The sequence below is a fragment of the Natator depressus genome, chromosome 1 (genome assembly GCF_965152275.1).
Source record: "Natator depressus isolate rNatDep1 chromosome 1, rNatDep2.hap1, whole genome shotgun sequence".
NCBI classification, from domain to species: Eukaryota; Metazoa; Chordata; order Testudines; family Cheloniidae; genus Natator; species Natator depressus.
In genome coordinates, this window is record NC_134234.1 from 120,790,328 (window position 1) to 120,813,281 (window position 22,954).

General features: G+C 40.9%; 1 protein-coding gene across 3 annotated transcripts in view; it reads right to left on the minus strand.

Annotated features, from left to right (window-relative positions):
* Nucleotides 1-22,954, minus strand: part of OCA2 (OCA2 melanosomal transmembrane protein) — a 336,400-nt gene that overhangs the window by 88,644 nt on the left and 224,802 nt on the right. For all 3 annotated transcript variants that reach the window (XM_074965665.1, XM_074965648.1, XM_074965656.1), the window contains one exon: nt 9,436-9,563. In XM_074965665.1, the coding sequence (XP_074821766.1) occupies nt 9,436-9,563 (128 nt within the window). The remainder of the gene's footprint in view (nt 1-9,435; nt 9,564-22,954) is intronic.

Here is a 22,954-nt window from a genome sequence, read left to right on the forward strand (position 1 = left end):
GCTCTACTTATATATCTGGGGTTTTAAATGAGTAGTTTCTAGGTATGATTTGATGATTTTTCATACCTGGCCCAAAGCTTTTTACAGTATTGCTGCTCTGTCCCCCTCTCTCCAGAGAACACCACAGACAGACAAAGGGGAAGGTTTTTTCCCCCAGTTTTAATAATTTCTAGCCTTCCCATTGGCCCTTTTGGTCAGGTGCCCAGTCCCTTCCTTTTACCTATGCAGGGAGACTTTTTAACCCTTTACAGGTAGAGAAGCAAGTAGAGAACTACCACCAAGAGGGATTTATAGCTAACTGGCTAGCTGGGTGTCCATAAAACGGAGCTACTCCCCACCCCTTTCATTTATCATAGATGCAGCATAGGGATGCCCTGCCCATATCACTATATTGCTGTAGAGAGGGTGGCGTGGGAACTTCTACAGTGGTTCTATGGCAGCAGAGGAATCCCATCTCTCTTGCATTATAGTTATCCTCCAAGGGTCCACCAGCTCTGGATCAAGATTCTGAGGGCAGCATAGCACAAAGTGGCTATGTTATACCCCAGATCTGAATGTAAATGTTAAAGCAAAAAATTTAAAAAAACCCTTGTTCTTTATTTACTCCATCAGTCCAGACCAGACTATTGAACCACATATTCTATGGCAGAGGTGGAGAAATTTGGACCCCACCAAGTGAGAATACTAATAACTCAAAACAAAGAAAATCAGTGTTCTAAACTTCATTCTCTACTGCCTAGATCTTGGTTAGGGATGTGCACAGGTCGTCACACCGAATGTTTAGTTTCCATTTTTTTTATTAGGGGCCAATTCCTATCTTCAACTTTCCCCAAACCCTTCCTCTTTTCCCAGACCCTAAGCTCAATTGTCACCGCTTAGCTCTGCTCAGCATAGAAGAGGAGGGAGGGCATTGAAGAGACAGTTATAGGTCCCTGATTCTGCACTGGCCTGGTCCCAGCATGATTTAGAACAGTCATGGGTCTGCTCTAACTTATGCCACTGTGGGCAGTCAGCATAATGAAGTAGACCCCTGACTTGTCACCTCCCTCTCCAGCGTGTCCCATATGTCAGAATGGGATTGGGGTGCACTTTTGAGGATCCCATCTCAAGGCTCAGCAGGTCTATTAATACAAATTTTGTTACCTAATGCTGATGGCCTGTCTGTTACAGATACAAACTTCCTACTTTTTCATAGCTTCTGCAAATTGCTGGCAGCTCCGAAGAGCCTAGCCTCTTATCATTGTTTTCCTGTGCTAAACTAAGCAACAAATGGAACAGTCATTTGAAGCTTCTTCAGGTACATTTTCTACTACACCCTCAAATTCCAGCTGCCTTCTTCCATCAAGGACCAACTGCTCAGGTGGGTTATTAAACAAAAAGAGTACATGAAGGTCACAGGGGAAAGAGAGCAGGCATCACAGGCCAGTGATATGAGAGGCACAGGACACATACAATTGAGATGACCCTGAGAGAACAACCAATTCTCTCAAAGTAAACAGAACCCTCAGTCTGAGTAGTGCTAACCTTTTATTGTACTCTCTCCATTCCCCTATTGAATCAGCATGGAGAATATTCACCGTAGCTTTGAATGGGGGCAACAGGGAGTCCAACACAGTTGCTGTCAGAGCAGAAGGCTACAAAAAAGTGCTGCACCTGCTGTAACACAGCTGAGCCAGAGATATTAGTGCGGTTCATCTGGTAGGAGAGTCTCCTTCTGGGCCAGGAGGTTGAACATTCAAATTCCAAAGAGGAAGTTAGGCTCAAACCTAATGTCCATGTTTTCATGTGGTACTAGGAAGAATGACGCGGCAATGGCAGGGGAACTGTCTTTCAGTTTTTAGGTCTCTCTCTGGTGTCATCCATGGTAGAAAGTCAAGATATTATGGCACTCTTGAAAAAGAATTGAGGATAATTGTCGTGTCCTACCTAGTAAGTCCCTTGTGTTAAAGATGAGTTAGAATATCTAGAGCAATACTATGCTGTACATTAATTACACATGTACAAAGGGGAAAATTGTACTTTTAGTCTAGATTACTTTTACTTTAGAAAAAGAGAATAAATACCGAGGGGAGAGAGGGGGAGGGAGAGGATGCACAGGGATTCCTATATAATGTTCTGCATTTGAAATGAAAAACAAACTGGCAGCTACCTCACTTCTGACCCTGGAAGAGGGAAGAATCGCTTCGGCATTTAACGTTGCAGTACCCAGAAAACAGATGACTACATCTTTCAGTTAAATTCCTCCATACACTACACAAACACCAGAAGGGAATGTTTAATCTAAACCAAAGTCTCTTTTACTGGAAAATTAAAAAGCATTAAACATTTGTATTATTTTTTTAAACATATCTAAATTTGGTTTCTACTTGAGTGTCCTATTAAAAGTTTCATATTTTTAATAAAATGTGCAGAGTAGCAACAACATTAATGACATTTGAGCTTTTCTTCCACGTAGCTGAGGCGTGGCCGCCCGCAGAGATTGACGGTGAGAGGCAGCCAGCCACCCCCCGGTTGGCAGAACCAGGAAGGCCACTCTCTCCACACCGAAAGCAGAGGGGCAGGACAAGAACAGAAAGTATAAAAAGCGGGCCCTGTAGCGCAGTTGGGAGGCAGTTGCCAAAGCAGACGGACACATTGTCATAACAACCAGGCAAGGTACTAACAAATTTCAACAGGACTTTATTTTTAAAGTGGAAACCTCTTTACCAAGCTGCTGCTGCACCCTCGGTAGCTCTCATTCAGCCTCCTCAACTCCCCCCACCCTCTTCCTGTTTCCTGTCCTTTCAGACTCCCAACAGCCAGTGCTCCCAGTTCTAATCATTACAAGCAGCATCTAAACACTACAGTCCCTCCTCTCTTAAGAAACTCTCCCAATTAAAATAAACATTATTGTTCTAACCACAGGAACAAATATGAAACAAGACACACTATACTGTTGGCAGAAATATTACACTGAAAACACTGTAGATACTACATAACATAGTCTCTAGTCCAGACAGGTGGTCGTCTGGGTCTGACAGGCCGTTTCTGAAGCCCCAGTTCCAGTGCAATGTCTTGTTGTGTTGATACTACAGTGAAGTCATCCAGTGCAGACTGGGTGTTGGCCTAATCTCCTCTTGGTGCATAGGCAGGTGCAAGATAAGAAGCATTCCATACCCACCCATCAGAAAGTGGATAGGTGTAAGGTCCCTTCTTCTCTATGATTTTAAGAGGAGCTGTGAATTTATGGTCCCCTTTTCGTAAAATTCCAGGTTTTCGTATTCTAACGAAGGAAGCACACTCAAACTTTGGTTCCCTAGCACCCTGCCGCTTGTCTGTGAAAGTCTTATACTTTGCTTGGTTCTGTTCAACTGTTTTTCTCATATCATCCTCGGTTGGGGCATCAAGTCGTTCCTGTAACAATCCAGCAATGTTCGGTCTAGTATTCATCTGTTTCCTATGAAGTAACTCTGTGGGTGATCTTTGCATTGTGGCATGTTGTGTAGCCCGGTATGCTTGCAAGAAATCAGTAGTGAAGGTTATCCACAATCACTCTTCCAGTTTAGCTGTTTGAAAACTCTCTTTCAAACTTCTGTTAAACCGTTCGATTTCCCCATTGGCTTGAGGGTAATATAGGGATGACCTTCAGTGTAAAATGTTCCTCTCTGCTAGAAAAGTTTCAAACTCCAGAGAAGTAAATTGACTACCATTATCTGAAACCAGTTCTTTGGGGTTACCTTCCCTGCTAAAAACTGATGAGAGGAACTTAATTACTGTAGCAGGAGAGATTTGCGATGTAAACACTACCTCAGGCCATTTACTGAAATAGTCTATTAAGGTGATGGCATAACGGCAGTCACTTGGAGCAGTATCAAAGGGTCCTACAATGTCAATCGCCACTTTTTCCCATGCAGATTCAGGAAGAGGAACAGGCTGTAATGGAGGGGTACATGTCACTGCTGTCTTATCATGCATTTAGCAAGTGACACAGGATTTTATGAGTGCTTCAGTTTGAGAGTCCATCCCTGGCCACCAATACAGATCATGCAGGTCATTGTTTGGTTCTGACAATTCCTTGATGAGTATCGTGTGCCAGGTGTATGAGTTTTGACTGTAATTCTTCTGGCACAAATAGCCAGCATGTACCTTGTACCACACAGCCATCAAGCAAAGAAAGTTCATCCCAAACTCTAAAATAAGGGAGCAAAACTGGGTCAAGGTTTTTATGGTTACTGGGCCATCTCTTTGTCAGAAATTCCCGTAGTTTTTGTTGAATTGGACATGCTGAACAAGCAGCTTGAAATTGTTCTCTTGTAACTGCAGTAAGAGTGCTTGTAATAAGCACAACCACTACATCCTCATCCTCTGGTGGACCACGTGGTGAAGGCAAAGGCAGGCGAGAAAGGCAATCAGTGACCACATTTTGGTTTCCAGGCTTATATTCCAGTTCATAATTGAAAGAGAGTAGTCTTGCAGACCATCTAGCAATACGATATCCTGCTCTTCCCAGGCCTTTCGTGGTGAGCAACACCGTCAAAGGGCTGTGGTCTGTGCGCAACTTGAACGTGCGGCCCCACAGGTAAGTTCTCCATTTTTCAGTAGCCCAGACACAAGCAAGTGCTTCTTTTTCGACTGTAGAATATTTTCTCTCAGCATTACTTAGTGTCCTTGAAGCAAATGCAACAGTCCTCTCTGTGTTGTCCTCATGAAGTTGTGTGAGGACAGCCCCAAGTCCATAATCAGAAGCATCAGTAGTTACAACTGTGGGCAATGCAGAACTAAATAGTGCAAGTACTGGACCATGTACAATCAAGTCTTTCACTATTTCGAAACTAGCTTGTGCATCTGTTGTCCACACTAAGGTTGAACTTCTCCGTAGTAATTCTCGTAACGGTTCAATGACAGAAGCATAATTGGGAATGAATTTTGCATAGCAGGAGGTAAGACCCAAGAAGGAACGTAAGGTTTGCAAATCTGTTGGAGGAGGAACATTTGAAATTGCCAGAATATGATCTGAATCAGGTTTTAGTCCAGCCTGCAAAATTGTATGCCCCAGAAAGGAGAGTTCAATGTTTCTAAATTTGCATAAATTTAGCAAAATATTGAGCTTGAGGCCTGCTTTGCTGATGCAGTTTAGTACAGACTGCAGGTTACTGTCATGCTCCTCAGAAGTATTTCCAAACATGATAATATCATCCAGATAGCACTGGTGATTCTTCAGAATCAATTACATCATTTTTTGGAAAGCACTTGGAGCAAATGCGAGACCGTATGGAATACGTTTAAAATGGAATAGTCCCTCATGTAATAAGTGCTGTGAGGTCTCTGCTATCTACATGCAACATAACCTGATAGTATGCGCTCTGCAAATCAAGAGTAGAAAACATCTTTGCTCCATGGAGTTCTGCAAATACTTCTTCTATGTGAGGAAGAGGATGGCTGTCAATCACAATAGCTTTATTTGGGTCCCTTAAATCCACACAAAGGCGAATGCCTCCACCCTTCTTCTGCATCATTACTATAGGTGAAACGCATTCCGAGGAGTCAATCTCCTCAATAATGTCCTTTTGAACAAGTTTTCTAAGTTCCTCTGAAACAGCTTCCCTGACTGAAAATGGTAAGTGCTGTAACTTCTGTCGTACAGGCATCACATTATTCCGCATTTTAACTTTATGTAGAAACACATAAGCACAGCCGAGTTTCTCCTCAACCTGGTGTTGGGTCCCAGCTGAAACTGGTGTGTGAAACTGGAGTGCTTTGCTGAGGAAGATCAATTTGTCCATTAACTACCCTGAGATTTAAAGCAGCCAATAAATCTCTGCCAAGGATAGGAGTGCCTTTGTGGACAATGTAGAATTCTGCAGCTACACAGCAATCACCAAAAGTAACTATTGCTGGCAGGCAGCCATGTACTGGAATATGGTTTTTCAAATAGCACACCAAGTGAAGTTTGGGTTCAGTAAGAGGCACATCTTTAAAGTAATGCAAATAGATGGAATCAGGTAGTATAGATACTGCTGAGCCAGTGTCCAACATTAGCTGAATAGAGTGTTATTTGCCTGAGGGTATGGCGGAAATGTTTACAGTGTACTTTATTTGTTCTGGAATATGTGCAGTAGTGATTTTGTCCACGCTCAGAACAGTAACATCTGGTATTGTAACTGCATACACCTGTTGATTGAACTGGCTGCTGTGACATACTTTAGCAAAATGCCCAATCTTTTTGTAATGATTGCACTGAGTTACTTTTGCCAGGCATCCTGTGTAGCTTGCAAGGTGTTGTGGGGATCCACGGCGAAAGCAAGCTTTTAGTGTATTTTGAATTTGCTGATTCGGTGGTTTTTCATTAATTTTTCTCTTGGGATCGTTTGTCTGCAGTGATAGTAAACTTTTCTGCAAAGGAGTCACAGCCTGGACTGTGCCTCCTTATCCATGCTCATTATTTTGCCTTCAGCTATAGCTGACTCAATCTAAGTAGCAATGGTTATTGCTTTTTCTAGTGTAAGTTGTGATTCAAGAATTAAGCGTTCTCTTACACGAAGCATTGTTGTTTTCTCAATAAGCTGGTCTTTAATCATCTCATCTGCCATATTCCCAAAGTCACAAGTTACAATCAGACTCCTCAGAGAAGCAATATACTGCATTATAGTCTCCCCTGTTTTCTGCTCACGCTGGCGAAATCTGTAGCGATTAACTACTACGTTCACTTTTGGCACAAAAAAGTTCTTTAATGCAGTGAGTGCAGTCTCATATTTATCATCTGCAAGGGGAAAAGTGTAAAATATACACTGCCCTTCTGCTCCTAGGCAGTGGATTAGCAGAGCACACTTTCTTATTTCAGAAATCTCTGTAGCACTGACTGCAAGCAGATAAGTCTCAAACATATGGATCCAGGCAGCAAAAGCAATTGGAGGCTCACCTGGGCTTTGCAGAAAGGATGCAGGTGGGTTCAGAGGCAGAAGATCCATCCTCATCTCCAAAATGTTGTAACAACCAGGCAAGGTACTAACAAACTTCAACAGGACTTTATTTTTAAAGTGGAAACCTCCTTACCAAGCTGCTGCTGCACCCTCTGTAGCTCTCACTCAGCCTCCTCAACTTCCCACTCCTTCCTGTTTCCTGTGCTTTCCGACTCCCAACAGCCAGTGCTCCCAGTTCTAATAATTACAAGCAGCATCTAAACACGACACACATTCTCCCCACTGCGGATGCAGGAGCCCACTGAAGACTTCTGCTGTCCCGAGGAGGGCCCCGAGATACCCATATGGCCAGACACACTAGATGCTGAGGAGTTGCTGGGACTGCCACTCACAGTGTACCCCGGGGAGACGGCGGACAACCCTTGGAAGGTACACCTGAGGGGGAGTATAGGAAGTGTCCCAGGGACAGCCGACCCCAGTCTGGCAGCAGCGCTGCCAGAGATTAGGTCAGCGTTTTGTGGTCAGGATCCACGCTGACCCAGTGGCAGACCACTCTGCCGCTGTTAGGGCCCTAGGCTGGGAGGCAGTGGAGTTGGGTGGGCCTGCATCCCCCCCTGCTGCCCCTCCCTTGGGATGGCACTTGCTGGGGTGCTCACCCTTTGCTGGAGCCCCCTACACTGTACTTGGTGCGCTGCCCTGCTCCAGGACCTGGGCCCCTGAACTGTTCATTGCTCTACCCTGTCTGAGGGTTTGAGTCCTAGAGACAGCTAATATTTCCCCTAATACAGACTGCCATTCCAGGTGTGTGACAGTGAAGAGGCGTGGCCGCCCTCAGAGATTGACAGTGAGGGGCAGCTATGCAAGCCTACACGCCTACACTCCAATAATACGCTGTACCCATTTCAAAAATAAACTTCTCAGCATTTAGGTAACAGCAACAGAGCTGTCTCCCCAATTTTTGTAAGGGGAAGAGTTTAAATGTGCATGCCGCTTTTCCAATGAGCATTTCATCTGTCCCAGTTTGTTTCATGAGTTAATGATAGTATGGCTCCAGAGAGCCTGAAGAAATATTGTTTTGTTAACCATTCTTCCAATTATATCAATAGGAATCAAGATTTCAGTAAGCAGTAAAACTGCTTTCAACATGGTTTACTACATTACATTATAGCCACACTGTACTCAAATAAAAACATCTAAACTCAAGATAAAACAGTAACTCAGAGAATGTGACTTACATAAAATGCTAGCACCATAAAACCAAGGTGACTTCAGTAGGGATTCCCAAACCTGCCTGACACATTTCAGAATAGATAGCATTGGAAACTGCATGTGTGAGCATGTATGTGAATGGGACCACTAGGTCACAATAGATGAACGAGCGGTGTGGTGAACTCCATAAAGCTGATTGCAACCTTTCCGATGATCAGAGCCTCCAGTAATCTTTCAGGAGTTTTCTAGGTTCTGAACTCCTTATTTGGTGTATTAAACAAAACTAGCTGAATTATTCATGACAAATATCAGCTGCAAATTTAGCCCATTTTTCTGTTGATGAATTGTTCATAAATAAATTGAGATATACACATCTATTTGCTATTTATAGTTATTTGACTACGCAAACAAATTTCAAATTATGAGTTGTTTATAAACTGCTCATTTTGACTATTCACGGTGTATTACTGTTCATCTAAGTCATATCATGGCCTTATTTCTGCACCATGATGGGATGATTGAAACTTTTAATACAGAATGACGACTAGTGAATAACAAGCATTCTTGTGCATGTACAAATCACCTTGTTTGCATGTGAATGCGGGTATTCATACGAAGATCACCCCTTCTCCAAACATTTGTGCCAAACCAAAACAAAAATTTCACATCACATTCTCAAATAGTGAATCAAATGGGATTCAAATAGGATTGAATCAACCAGCCATTCAGAAATTGAATGTACAACAATGTATTAAACTATTCAAGCATCACTTGCACTCAGGGTTTTAACCATGATTTTCAGTATTTGAAATTTGGTCTCATGTGCTAGATCGTACAAACAGCTTTCAAACAAACCGCAATTGAATCCTCTCAGACGAGCCATTTTGTAGCCAGGATATGGGGAAAAGTGAGGTATTTTTGAACTACGATTAACTCCTGTTTTTTCTATGGCTTCTCTAAATAACTTCAAACTTGGTTAAAAAATAATTGTCTGTTCACATGGAACGCACATGCCAAGTTTGAAACTAAACCTCTCTTTATTGGAAATTAGAGAAGGGGAAAAGGACAAAATCCAGGTTACAATGAAAGTGAGACTTCACTCCAGAGCAGTTCTCCCCATTCCATAATTCTGTTCTCTATTATTATGACTAAACTATTAAGAGAAATATCACAGAACTTTCACCCCCTTCTTGTATGAAGTCTCTATTCAGGATAATGCTTGCCCCCATTATTCAAGTGCTTCTTGCAATTCTAACTGTCCAAATTATAGAAATCACAGGTTAAAAATAAAGGGGAATAAGTGCATTTTTGTCTTAATTCTTCTTACCTCCATTAGAACAAACAGTGCTGCAAAGAAAAGAAGTGTTGCCCATTCCACTCTGTTTAGTATCATCTCAAAATCATGGATGTCAGCTAACACTAGTAGCCAAATAGCTCCCAACATTGCAATCCACCCTGTATTAAATAAAGAGAACAGGGAGTATTTGTTACATTTTCTAGATTTGTCTAAGATGCACATTTATTTTACTAAGGACATAAAATACACAGTAACACATTTTTCATTTAAACATTTTCTGACCTATTTTTTTGTGCTGACTGTGTAGCAAGGAAATTTTACAAATCTCTTTTACAAGTATATGTTCTAGTTTTATGTAGAAATAGAAACCCTGTACAAATGTAGGAGGCAATCCACATTTGATTAACAATCTTATGCTGTTGGGGCCAGTAATGCCTGGGAGTGCTGAGGAATCAGCAAGTATGTTCAGGCTTTAGCAAGAGGAAGCATCTTGTGCTGCTGAAAATTCCACTGAGTTTGCTTCACAAATAAAATTCCATCTGATTAGGAAAGGCACTGAAAGGCGTTCTCTGTCTAGTCCTCCTCAGAGAGTACACTGGTGGCTACCATATAGAACTTCCAGGACATTTTGGCTAGAGGATAAACTGAGGAAATGGAAGGCTATTCCAGGATAGGGGGTTCTCTCTTAAAAACAGTGATAAACTATGTATACACGGAGTATGCATGTACCCACATTTACATATATACTGTATGTATATGTTGTTAATACAGTTAGACAAGGTGGGTGAGGTAATCTCTTTTACTGGACCAACTTCTGTTGGTGAGAGAGACAAACTTTCAAGCTCTCCCACCAACAGAAGTTATTCCAGTAAAAGAGATTACCTCACCCACCTTGTATCTCTAATATCTCGGGACCGTCATGACTAAAATAACACAGCATACATTAATACACTTGAACACTTCTTTTCATCCATAGATATTTAAAAGCTCAATATTCAACCAGGGAAAACAACCACAGAATTTCCTGACTCATACTCTAGGGTTATTATCAACATTATTTAAATGTATTTTGGAACCGTCTGTGCATGAAACGGCAATTTTTGTCAAGGGACTATGGCAAATTTCAAGCTAAGAAACTTCAGATTTCAAAGAGAATTTTCACTAGGCACGTGCTTATTTTTGCTCAGAAGGAAACTCTACTGGATAAGAGGCCGATATTTGGATGAAAAACTATTGTGATACATCATTTTTTAATTGTTAATGATATGCACACAGCTCCTCACCATTTCAAGTTATTTCTCTTTTTGTTGTGACTATTTCATACACCTCTATCAAAGTGTTATAGCTTGAACATTATGCCTCTGGGGGAAAAAATCCTTCCTGGAAGAAATCTTAAAGTCAAAGACTAATAATCAAGTACTGCAGATGATTTAGAGATACTAAGATCCTGCCACAGGGCAGGTAGATAAATAAAATGGCCTTCTAAGAGGCCACTTCTAGCTCACTGATACTGTGAAATAGCAAAATATAACAGATTGATTGCATGCACTTAAGATCTGGGGCCATTCAGCTGGTACACATGTGTTTCTGCTTCCCTTGTCCCCAAGGAACATAGAACATAAGAATGGCCAAACAGGGTCAGACCAATGGTCTATCTAGCCGAGTATACTGTCTTCTGACAGTTGCCAATGCCAGATGTTTTAGAAGGCATGAACAGAACAGGAAATCATCAAGTGACCCATCCCCTGATGCCTATTCCCACCATCTGGCAAACAGAGGCTAGTTTTTAAGAAAATCCAAAGGTTTAAAATTAAAACCCAATGACATTCTACCTAAATTTGATTAAAAAATAAAAGTAGAAATTTGCAGATCAAATATTCTCTCCATTAATGAAGTTAGCAAATGTTGACTGCCCTTCAATTCATAAAGAAAGAGATCCACAGTAGTTCTACACAAATATTCCCTTACACAGGAAATGCAATTTTTATTCTTCCAATACATATGTACTTTTGGAACTTTAAATAACATATTGCATGCTTTCAAGGGAATTTTAGATTAATTGCGATCCTTGGAACACAGCAAAATTGTTGAAAACACTGCATGCATAAAAATATAGAGAAAAATTCTTTCAGTTATGTAGCACACATTAGAATGTGAAGAAAGGTCTTCATAAAGCCACATAATATTGGATCCTGATTTGGAATTTTCATTGCCTTTTAATGAATTTGTAAAATAGTAATGTATATATTGCGTTATGTTCTACTCTATAAACACTTTCCCCCTTGACTTTAACTGCTAGCGCTTCTCTCACTGGATCCATTCTCTACCTATGAAGACATTATTGGAACAGCCATCTTGGAAAATAAAGTTCTCTCAGTACCACCAGCTTTTCTAACTACTCTCCTCCATTCTATTGGTCTCCAAAAGCCGGCAGCATTCCCTTTCATAGGCTCCCTCTCCTCAAGCTCTCAACTTGAGCCTCCATAATCTGGCTTCTGATGTCTCTACACTACTAAAACAACTCTCACAAGAATTTCCCCTTAAGCATGAGGCAAGCCTGATCTATCAAGGTTGCATGTACTTGAAGAGAGGAAGATGAAGGATTAGGAAATCTCATTCAATTCAACAAAAATACTTTCCTAAAACTAGCGATTAACACAAAGTGAAACATGGAGCCAAACCTCCCCAAGCTTTGAGACAGCTCACATTCCAGAACTTTCCAACGGGCCTAAACCTGGACCACAAATCCTCACCCCAGGCTTTGAGGACATTGTAATTGAGTCAGATTCCAGATCCAAAAGTCATGACTCATTGCTATCTCCACTCACCACCAAGGAAGGAAACACCAACACTTGGCAAACAAACATATTGAGTTTGATTCACTCTCTGTGAGAATAAGTGCCCCGCAGCAGTGGTCAAGCAGCCCAAAAGCAATGCTTATACTGCTAAGGGAGAAAGTGTGGCAGAAATGGCACAAAGAAAGAGCAGGGCTGGCGTAGGGGATGTAGCTAGGCCCGCTGGATCCCTCCAGTGATGAGTCTCTGACAAAGCCCTAGCTGCAAAATGAAGCTGCCCTCCAAGGACAGAATCCCTAAGGGAAGGGGGCACTCTCCCTAAGGAAAGGGGGCCTCTCAGTCCTGCTGAGAGTGAATCTGGACTAATGAGGGCCAAATCCATCTCCCGTCTCCATGAGTGGAAAGATTTGCCAGGCAGGGGAATTGGTGCAGTTCAGCAGCTTAAGGAGGAAGACTAGATGTTGGGTGGTGGGCCAGGCTGTATACGGATGTAGTGCCTTCCTCTACACAAGTCACCTGCATGGCATCACTTAGGAGATGGGAATGATGTGGACTAAAGATGATGTCAGCTGTTGTCAAGGTGGATGTGGGATTTTGGCATAATTGCATGAGCTGAAAATGTATCTACTGTGCTCCTAAAAAGTATTCCTGACCATATTATAGCTACAGCACTCACCTGGAGTAATTTGAAATGTTGAGCTGTGAAAAACCTGTAGAGGGAAATGCTCCCAGGAAAATGCTTTGAAAATGCCTGGACATTCCAAGGGCAAGAAGTTAAGCTCTTTAGAAGTATTTATAAGCGACAGGAAGAAAAATCCTCCAAGGCCAGGAATGCTTTAGCAGTATCCACAGAAGGGGTGAACTCCTAATCTTTGTCCATCGTATCCCTTGACTATTGCCATTGACAACTCCATTATATCCTTTCTGCCTTCCAAAATAAAAACAACGTGTAATCTATGAATGCAAATTAAATGATTGATTAACCCCCGACTTGCTTGATGTGATCTTCGCCAGAGCTGAAGATCTGGCCTTAGTGTATTTCAGTATAAATAAGGACTATGATGAATGAATGTTTCACATGAATTGACTGATTTCTCTCTCTACTGTCTAGTCTCAGCCACCACTGCACCACAGCGAAACCAAACAGAGAGCCGATGTTCTGTCCTCAGATAGACCTGTGCAGTTCCGATTAAAATCAACACGAGTTTTGGATTCAAGTCTAAAGGTAAAATTAGGTCCCAAAGCCCTGATTCTCCACCACCTTTGCCCCTATTGTACCCTCAACATTTATACCTATACAAACCATGCGCTAAGTGGCAGGATTTTAGACCCATATTGCACAAGTGTAACGTTTAGCAAACCTGGAAAGTTTAAGAACTAACCATTCTTAATATTTTTGGAGCAATCTGTGTAAATATCTTGGCATTATTTGTTTCCTCCTGCTTGTCATGAAGACAAATCACCTTAAATGTGCTATACAGAGGAAATAATTATTTGCTAATGTTTATGTAAAGTAACTGAATTGCATAGAGAAGCATATTGTAACTCATTTGTTAACATGGTGCCAATGTTTTATTAGGATGTTTTTCTACAAGTTACTCCCAGTCTTTATAAACTGCATTAGGTTTACACACAAATGTTTACTACAAGACATCCTCCAGTGTGGCTTTCTTCATTCATCTCTAGCAGATCCCAGAGAGTAGTGATGGGTAGCAGCTCCTAGCCCTCAAAAGCTTCACATGTGCAGCTGTACAGGGAGCAATATTATCATCTCTGTCTTTTTTTAAACATATGTAGTATAGGAGACCCTAGGAAAGAAATTATTATACTATCATGCCCCCCACACACTATAATTGTGCAGATTATACACAATTTTCCATCTCTTTCTCAGAAGGCGCAATCTATGTCATCACACACTGTGTTCCAGGCAAAACAGAAGTGAGGAACAGGGAAACACTTCAAGGAGTTTAATCAAGACTTTGGTCATGCTCTTAAATCATCTGCCTTAAGAAGCCTCCAACTATCACTAGACTCACCCCTAGTCCATGGAAACCAGACTGAAATGGTGCCTTCTTCCAAATCCAGCTAACCAGGAGACCACACCCACTGATACAGACCTAATCACTCCGTGGGTTTACTATGTTATGACTGGACTAGTGTAACGTCCTCTCCCCAGGACTGTCTGTGTCTATCAAAGTTAACTAGAAACTCCATTTTGTGCAATGCATGGCAGACAGCCTCTGGGGACGGACTAGCTATGAAGAATATATCACGTCCAGGCTTTGTGCCTTCAGTTGACTTCCCGCTTGTCCTGGCTCCAGTTTAGGGTCCATTCCCTAATCTTGAACTATTTTAAGGAACCAGGGTACTGCAGGGACTGGCTTCTCTATTCAAGACTCTCAGAGCCCATTGTACCCTATAGGGACACACAAACTATTGGTGTCCCTGGGGAAAACTATCAAAGGGATGGAGGCACAGCCTTTTTGGTAACCTTTTAGGAGCCTTTTAGGTTGAGGCTCATCCTACTGGCAAGTATCAGAATGATCTTTAGTCATCACATGACATCTACTCTTCCTATTACCATGCTGTCAAGTTTCCTCCCCCACTCTGAACTCTAGAGTACAGATGTGGGGACCTGCATGAAAACCTCCTAAGCTTACTTTTACCAGCTTAGGTTAAAACTTCCCCAAGGTACAAATTAATTTTATCCTTTGTCCTTGGAATATCCACTGCCACCACCAAACTCTAACTGGGTTTACCGGGAAACGTAGTTTGGACACGTCTTTCCCCCCAAAATCCTCCCAACCCTTGCACCCCACTTCCTGGGAAAGGTTTGGTAAAAATCCTCACCAATTTGCATAGGTGACCACAGACCCAAACTCTTGGATCTGAGAACAATGAAAAAGCATTCAGTTTTCTTACAAGAAGACTTTTAATAGAAATAGAAGTAAATAGAAGTAAAGGAATCACCTCTGTAAAATCAGGATGGTAGATACCTTACAGGGTAATTAGATTCAAAACACAGAGAATCCCTCTAGGCAAAATCTTAAGTTACAAAAAAGACACAGAGACAGAAATAGTCATTCTATTCAGCACAGTTCTTTTCTCAGCCATTTAAAGAAATAATAATCTAACACATACCTAGCTAGATTACTTACTAAAAGTTCTAAGACTCCATTCCTGTTCTATCCCCGGCAAAAACAGCATACCGACAGACACAGACCCTTTGTTTCTCTCCCTCCTCCCAGCTTTTGAAAGTAGCTTGTCTCCTCATTGGTCATTTTGGTCAGGTGCCAGCGAGGTTACCTTTAGCTTCTTAACCTTTTACAGGTGAGAGGATTTTTCCTCTGGCCAGGAGGGATTTTAAAGGGGTTTACCCTTCCCTTTATATTTATGACACATGCAAAACCCACCTTTCCACAGAAGCCCACTCACAACAACAGAAGCTAACAACAACAAAGTGCAAGAGGAAGAAGCAACAAAAGGTAGCAGACAGGAGCAGAGAGAGAGGAAAGGAAAGAGAAGACGAAGAAGAAACAACAGCTAAGAAATAAAAGAATGAGAGCAGAGTGTCCTAATTTACTGTATTTCATTGCCTATATGGCCCCTTCTGACCTTCAAGTCTATCGTGATCATCTAGACTGACCTCTTGCACATTGCAGGCCACAGAACACCACCCCCAACTCCTGTCACCGATTCCTAACCTCTGGCTGAGTTACTGAAGTCCTCAAATCATTGTTTAAAGACTTCAAGTTACAGAAGATTCATAATTTACACTAGTTTAAACCTGCAAGTGACTTGTGCCCCAAGCTGCAGGGGAAGGCAAAAAAAAAAAAAAAACCAGGGTCTCTGCCAATCTAACCCAGGGGGAAATTTCTTCTCAAAGTCACACATGGTGAGCAATTAGACCCTAAGCCTGTGGGCAATACCCACCAGGCAGATACCTGGGAAAAAATTCTCTGTAGTAACTCAGAACCCTTCCCATCTACTGTCCCATCTCTGGCTACTGGGGATTTTTGCCACTAGCAGTCCACCAGGGGTCACATACCATTGTAGGCAGTCCCATTATACCATCCACCCCCTTCATAAACTTATCAAGCTCAGTCTTGAAGCCAGTTAGGTTTTTTTTCCCCACTGCTCCCCTTGGAAGGCTGTTCCAGAACTTCACTCCTCTGATGGTCAGAAACTTTTGTCTAATTTCAAGCCTAAACTTGTTGATGGAGAGTTTATATCCATTTGGTTGTGTTTCTACCTTGGTGCTTAACTTAAATAACTCCTCTGCCTCTCTGGTATTTATCCCTCTGGTGTATTTATAGAGTGCAAGCATCTCTCTCCTCAGCCTTCTTTTGGTTAGGCTAAACAAAGCCAAGTTTGAGTTTCCTCTCATAAGGTAGATTTTTCCATTCCTCCGATCATTCTCATAGCCCTTCTCTGCACCTGTTCCAGTTTGAATTCATCTTTCTTGAACATGGAAGAACAAAACTGCACACAGTATTCCAGATGAGGTCTCAGAAGTGCCTTGTATAATGGTATTAACACTGCATCCTGTGATCAAACAATACACCCAAGTCTTTCGCCTCCTCTGTCACTTCCAAATGATAAGTCCCCAGCTTACAGCAAAAATTTTTGTTGTTAGTCCCTAAATGCATGACCTTGCACTTTGCACTATTAAATTTCATCCCATTTCTATTACATCCTAAATGGTTTGTGTTTTAGACTACAATAGATCAGAGAGAGAGAGAGAGAGAGAAATCAGTCAGTGTGTCTCTTGTTTGATGGGCTGATTTTAAACTCCTGTTCTGCACAGTTATGGTTTCTACAGGATACAGTTATGTCTACAGTTTCTATTGGTTTTAGAGAAATAGGACTATCATGTAACTTTAATGTACCATGCACTCTGAAAATTCTGTGATGCCTCCTACACAGGAAGTGTGTGCACATTTTCTGCACTGCCCCAAGGAAAAAAAAAACAGAAATAGTTTTGTGCTTTGGTTTATTTCACATTAAACTCCACCAAGAAAGAAAATCTTCAGAACAGAAATCTCTGATTGCAAACAGAATATTATTGCAGTCCAAAAGAGAGCTGACTCTCCATTTTGAAAATAATCAAGCACTTGAATTAGTGTCTAGAATATGAGGAAGGAGAGGGAAAGATAACCACGGCAGCTGCAGACTTTGCAAATGACTAATTAAGAAAAAGCTGTCGCTTTTAATAACTGGGATATTGTTTGGCATACATCCAAATTGAAAAGCTTGATAAAATGGGCATCCTTCTAAGAACCTGAAATCCTGAGAAAACATATATGCATATTAATTGTTGTAATCTGAAATAGTTTCCTTTGCATGAAAATCTTAAAGGCACATCCAGAGTTTCCATTTGTGCAAGATGCCAAGTCATCAGACATATTTGCAGTGAAGACAAAAAAAAGCAGTATATCATATAGGTACACACACAGAGAATACAAAGTTATATTAGCATGAGTTTGGTATGACGGCACTGGCAAAGTCACTAGTAAATTAAGTAGATCATCCCAAACAAGTGGTGATAAAAACAATACTACACCATAATACCATTTGTTCTGAGCATGTTACATTTGGTATGTTAGAGAAAGACAGTTTTAGATATGTTTTACTGAGCTTCAAAAAAACGTTAGTATGATGCGTTGCAGCCCTGTTGTTGCCTTCGAAGGGACTACTCGCATGCTTAAAATTAAGCATGTGCTTAAGTGCTTTACCAGATTGAGGCCTCTTTTAACATTAGCCTAGCAGTACAGAGCCCAGAGGGAGACATGAAAATCTCTATAAATAACCAAAAGTATTTTTCTCTACCTAAAAACGTTATGATTTGAAAGCTAATAACAAGGTGCTAAACAGATACTGGGTTCCATTGGCAAGCTTGGAATTTTACCTATCCAGTTGTTTACAGATTCCATGGCTAGCCCTATACAGCGACAAGATATTGAAATTTAAACCAGTCACTGGTGAAGCTTGCCCCATTCTAGAACTTGGGCCAGAGTAATTTTGAGTGGAAATTCCCCCATGTGAGGGAAACAGAGAAACATTTCTCTGGCAGGTTGCCTTTTTCTTTTTAAGTAGTTGTTTGTTGAAGCCTAAAGGTGTGGAATTTTAGTAGAAGTCCCAGAGCAGATGAATTTTTTGCCATTGCAGGCCAATGTAGTAAATTTCATTTATCACATGGTTCTCCAGTTAGTTATATTGGTATCATCACCACATGCAGTGGGAATATGTACGTACACAGCCATTTGTGCATATAACGTGCGTGCGTGTGTGTGTGTATGTATGTATTATACAGGTACAATAGTACCTCTATATTAAGGCTGGAGTCTATTTTACAATTGAAGAAGATATTCAGCCTCTTTGTTTTGCAAGTTGAATACAGTGCATCTTTCCCAAATTTACAGCACATAATTTGTGGGTAAGGACTGCATTTTCTGGAATTTGTAAGTAAATCTGTTACTTGGTTTATGAATTGAAATTAATTAAAAATTAGCCCTTTAAGAAAACTCTTTCCCCCTGTCTCTCACTTTTCGTCAGTTCCTTTCTGCTGATAAATGGCTGGTATGTTATAATTCGCATTTTCCATATAGTTAAAACTCCCCACCAGCTAGTGATGAGTGTGCATTTAACAAAATCAGTTTGCAATTAAACACCATTATTAATGATTTTTCTCCTATCTTTTCCAGTGTATTCAAAATTTTCCTTCAGTCAAAATGACCACTATTACTCATAACTTTGTGTGTGTGTAATTTGTGCATGTGTGTGTTTTTGGGATCCACCAGGTACGTGCAGGGCTAGCAACTAACATGTCTTCAGTGCTTTCCTTCAAGTCATGGTACACCTGGCATTCTATTAAGTACATTAAGAAGGTTTAGGACACCACAGCAGTCCAGCAACCTCATCAAGAGGGGACAGCTATACATCTTATATGTGCTGTATCAAAAACCCAGGATATTCCCCAAATGAAAATTTGTTTACAAGGGATGAAACATCGCTAGGGGTGTCATGCCTGAAAATCAGGGAATGCCAAGTTATGGGACATCTCTTAACCACTCACTAATGCCTATACACATCTTCTCCACTGATGATGATAGACTCCCCATCTTCACAAGGAACTTCCATCTGCCTCCAACACATAAGAAAAACACACAACACATTAATCTCCCTCACAGTATAATACAAAACTTTAAAGCTTCATATTTCCTCTACAAAAACATGCAACCTGAGTACACATGCACTCCACACATGAAACCTGAGTACACATCAACACTGAGTATTTGCTAATGTTGCGCGTGTGTGTGAGAGAGAGAGAGAGAGAGAGAGAGAGAGATCAGACAAATACCCACAAAATGTGGAACTATTTGGATCCATTAATGAAATTAAAGACGTAGAATCAGAGAAACATAGAACTGGAAGGGACCCTCGATACGTCATCTAGTCCAGTCCCCTGCACTGTGGCAGGACTAAATATTATCTAGACCATCCCTGACAGGTGTTTGTCTAACCTACACTTAAAAACCTCCAAGAACAGAGATTCCACAATCTACCTAAGTAGTTTGGTCCAATGCTTAACTACCCTGACAGATAGGAAGTTTTTCTTAATGTCTAACCTAAATCTCCCTTGCTGCAATTTAAACCCATTACATCTTATCGTGTCTTCAGTCGATAAGGAAAACAATTTATCATTCTTCTCTTTATAACAAACTTTTACATACTTGAAGACTATTATCATGTCCCCACTCAGTCTTCTCATCTCCAGACTAAACAAACCCAGTTTTTCAATTTTCCTTGTATGTTTTCTAGATCTTAAATCATTTTTGTTACTCTTCTCTAGACTTTTTTCCAATTTTTCCACATCTTCCCCACAGTGTGATGCACAGAACTGGACACAGTACTCCAGCTGAGGCCTTATTATTCTTATTATTCTAAGTAGCATGGAAGAATTACTTCTCATGTCTTGCTTACAACACTCCTGCTAATACATCCCAGAATGTTTGCTTTTTTTTGCAAGTGTTACACTGTTGACTCATTTAGTTTGTGATCCACTATAGCCCTAGATCCTTTTCTGCATTAATCCTTCCTAGGTAGTCATTTCCACTTTGTATTTGTGTAATTGATTATTCCTCCCTAAGTGTAGTACTCTGCATTTTTCCTTGTTGAATTAAATCCTATTTATTTCAGACCATTACTCCAGTTTGTCAAGATCATTTGGAATTCTAATCCTGTTCTCCACTCCAAAGCACTTACAACCCCTCCCAGCTTGGTATCATCCACAAACTTTACAAATGTACTCTCTATGCTATTTCAAAATCATTTATGTTGACTAAAACGCTGAAATATTCCACTCAGAAAGAACCCCTTTTCCTGGACTCTTTTTTTCTAACAGTTCTGAATGTAAAATAAAATTGTACTGCACTGAAGTATTTTAAAGCATCTTAATTTTAGTGCTGTTACTTTGCCATATGTACCTGAATACACAAATTGTATGAACATGTGTTAAGTTTTTACAGATAATAAATGTTGGCACCAGATAAGTATTTTTAATCTTGAATAGACTTTTTCTAATGTTGCCCGAACACAATCTTGTTCTGCCATTATTAGATCTTTTCTGTTAAGTAAGTGATCATTGTTGGCCTCCTAAAACAGGTCTCACTATATATAAATGATTTCTAGGCTGTTATGCCACTTGCAATAGCACATTTTATGCCTGCCTCGGGGATGGAACTGTGATGGTGATTGTGTAGGGCAGTTTGCAATGTGACAGTGGTAGCTTCATCCAGCATGAGTGAAGGGAAAGAATGTGAGAGAGCTGAAAAGAAACAGCAACCCATGGTGGAGGGAAGAGATCAAATGAAAAAGCAAAGACCATAGCATAGAATAAGGAGCAGAGGAGACACAACAAGACCAGCTGCTTTTCAGCCACAGATCAGCACATCCACAGTATGAGTGACACCAGATTTAAATTCCAAGGTCAACTGGGCTTTATTCAGGTAACCTTTTGTTAAAACAATAGCAATTGGTCACTGTGGGGTCAGAGTGGAGAAATCACATCCACCATTGCATTACAAAGTCCACACTCACTATTCTTGTTGATAGTCCTGTTTAGTCCAAGTGATAGAAGATGTGATTATCTTTAAGGTAGAACTCTGTGAAAAACACAATTAAACACTGACATCTGAGATGGCCAAATGCCTCTGGTCACTACCATTGCCCTAGCTACAAGAGATTTGTATGGACGGATGTAACAGCTACATGACTTCCTATGTATATAGGTCTGCATCATTTTACAGAGCCTTCTCTCAGTAAAAGCTGCCAGATTTTTAAAAAGACAAATATTAAAATATATATCTTACATCATCCTTGTGAGTCAAAAATAAAATGAAGGGGGTGTGAATATCTAGATTGAAAGGGTACATTTCACAAAACAAAAGTTGTACTGAAAACATAGGCATTTGCACACACAATTATAAGTCACGTGTTGTGCAACTGTCTGGACAATGTCCATTTTGCAAGGATGAATGCACATTTTGAAGGCATAATTTGCACACCTATTTTGGGAAATTTGCCTCAAAAGAGATTAACATTAGGCATGTCCTTGAAAGCAGACACCTTTCTCTCACACATTCCAAGCAGAAGTGTTGCAAAGTTAACTTGTCAAGAAGGCATGGATTGGACCTGACATTCTGTGTTCAAGCCAATGTTGATTGCAAGAATCTGGTTCCATTCCAACATGCTAACTCTCACTATAGCAAAAAGATAGTTCACTTTATCAAATTATTTGTGCTATGCAGAAAGGTCTCTTTTTATATATATATATATATAAAACCAGTCAGATAAGGATAAGCCAAATACTTAAAAAACCATTATGTTCACCCTCATTTTAACACCTACACACTTAAATCAAAACAGAAAGCTAGTATTTTCAAATTCTCTACATGATGTACATCAGAGAGCAGCAAAATAAAATGTGCAAGTCACTCATGTGTCTTTTTATTCTTGAATCCAAGAAATGGCTTCCAGCCAGCTTAACTCAGCACTGCTACATGCCGTTAAGAGATGAAATAATAGAAGGCAGTTCATGGGTGGAAATCCTTAAAAGTCAGAATGCCTTAACGTGCCACTCTGCTGTCCATCCTTTTCAGGCCAGGAGTTAAGGAGACAGCCTCACTTGTAGAAACTGGCAGCTTACTTTTGGCAGGAGCAACACTTGTGAAAAATTAGCAAGAGGAATTACTACAGACAAGAGAGATTGGGACGGTGTGATGCAGAATACAAACCGCACCCAGAACCATAGGGGGTTAAGGAGCTGCTCTAGGCTCAACCAGCTCCATCCCATCACACCTGCAAGGCTTGCACAGAGCTGGAGAAGGAATTTAAAAGGGTAGCAAAACAGCTCACCAGGGAAGAGAACAGAGATTCAACCATCAGCTTCTGAGGAAAGGGATGACTGAAGGCAGGAGCTTCCCAGCCAATACAGTTGGTATTCACTGGAAGTCAGAAAAAAGGATATCCGGTGTCTGGGAAGAGAGGTGTCAGGCAATGAGAGCTGGAACTGCATTAATCAACTCCTGTGGAGATCTGCTTAGCAGGCTGTGGTCAGAAAGGAACTGGCTAGAATGTTCTGGGAACAGTGAGGGGCCTTTGGTTGAGGCATGGTAGAGTTCAGAACTAACCAAAAGGTATTACATAGAGTTAAACAATGGAAAAGCTAGAGGAGTTCCTTCATGACTGTTGAT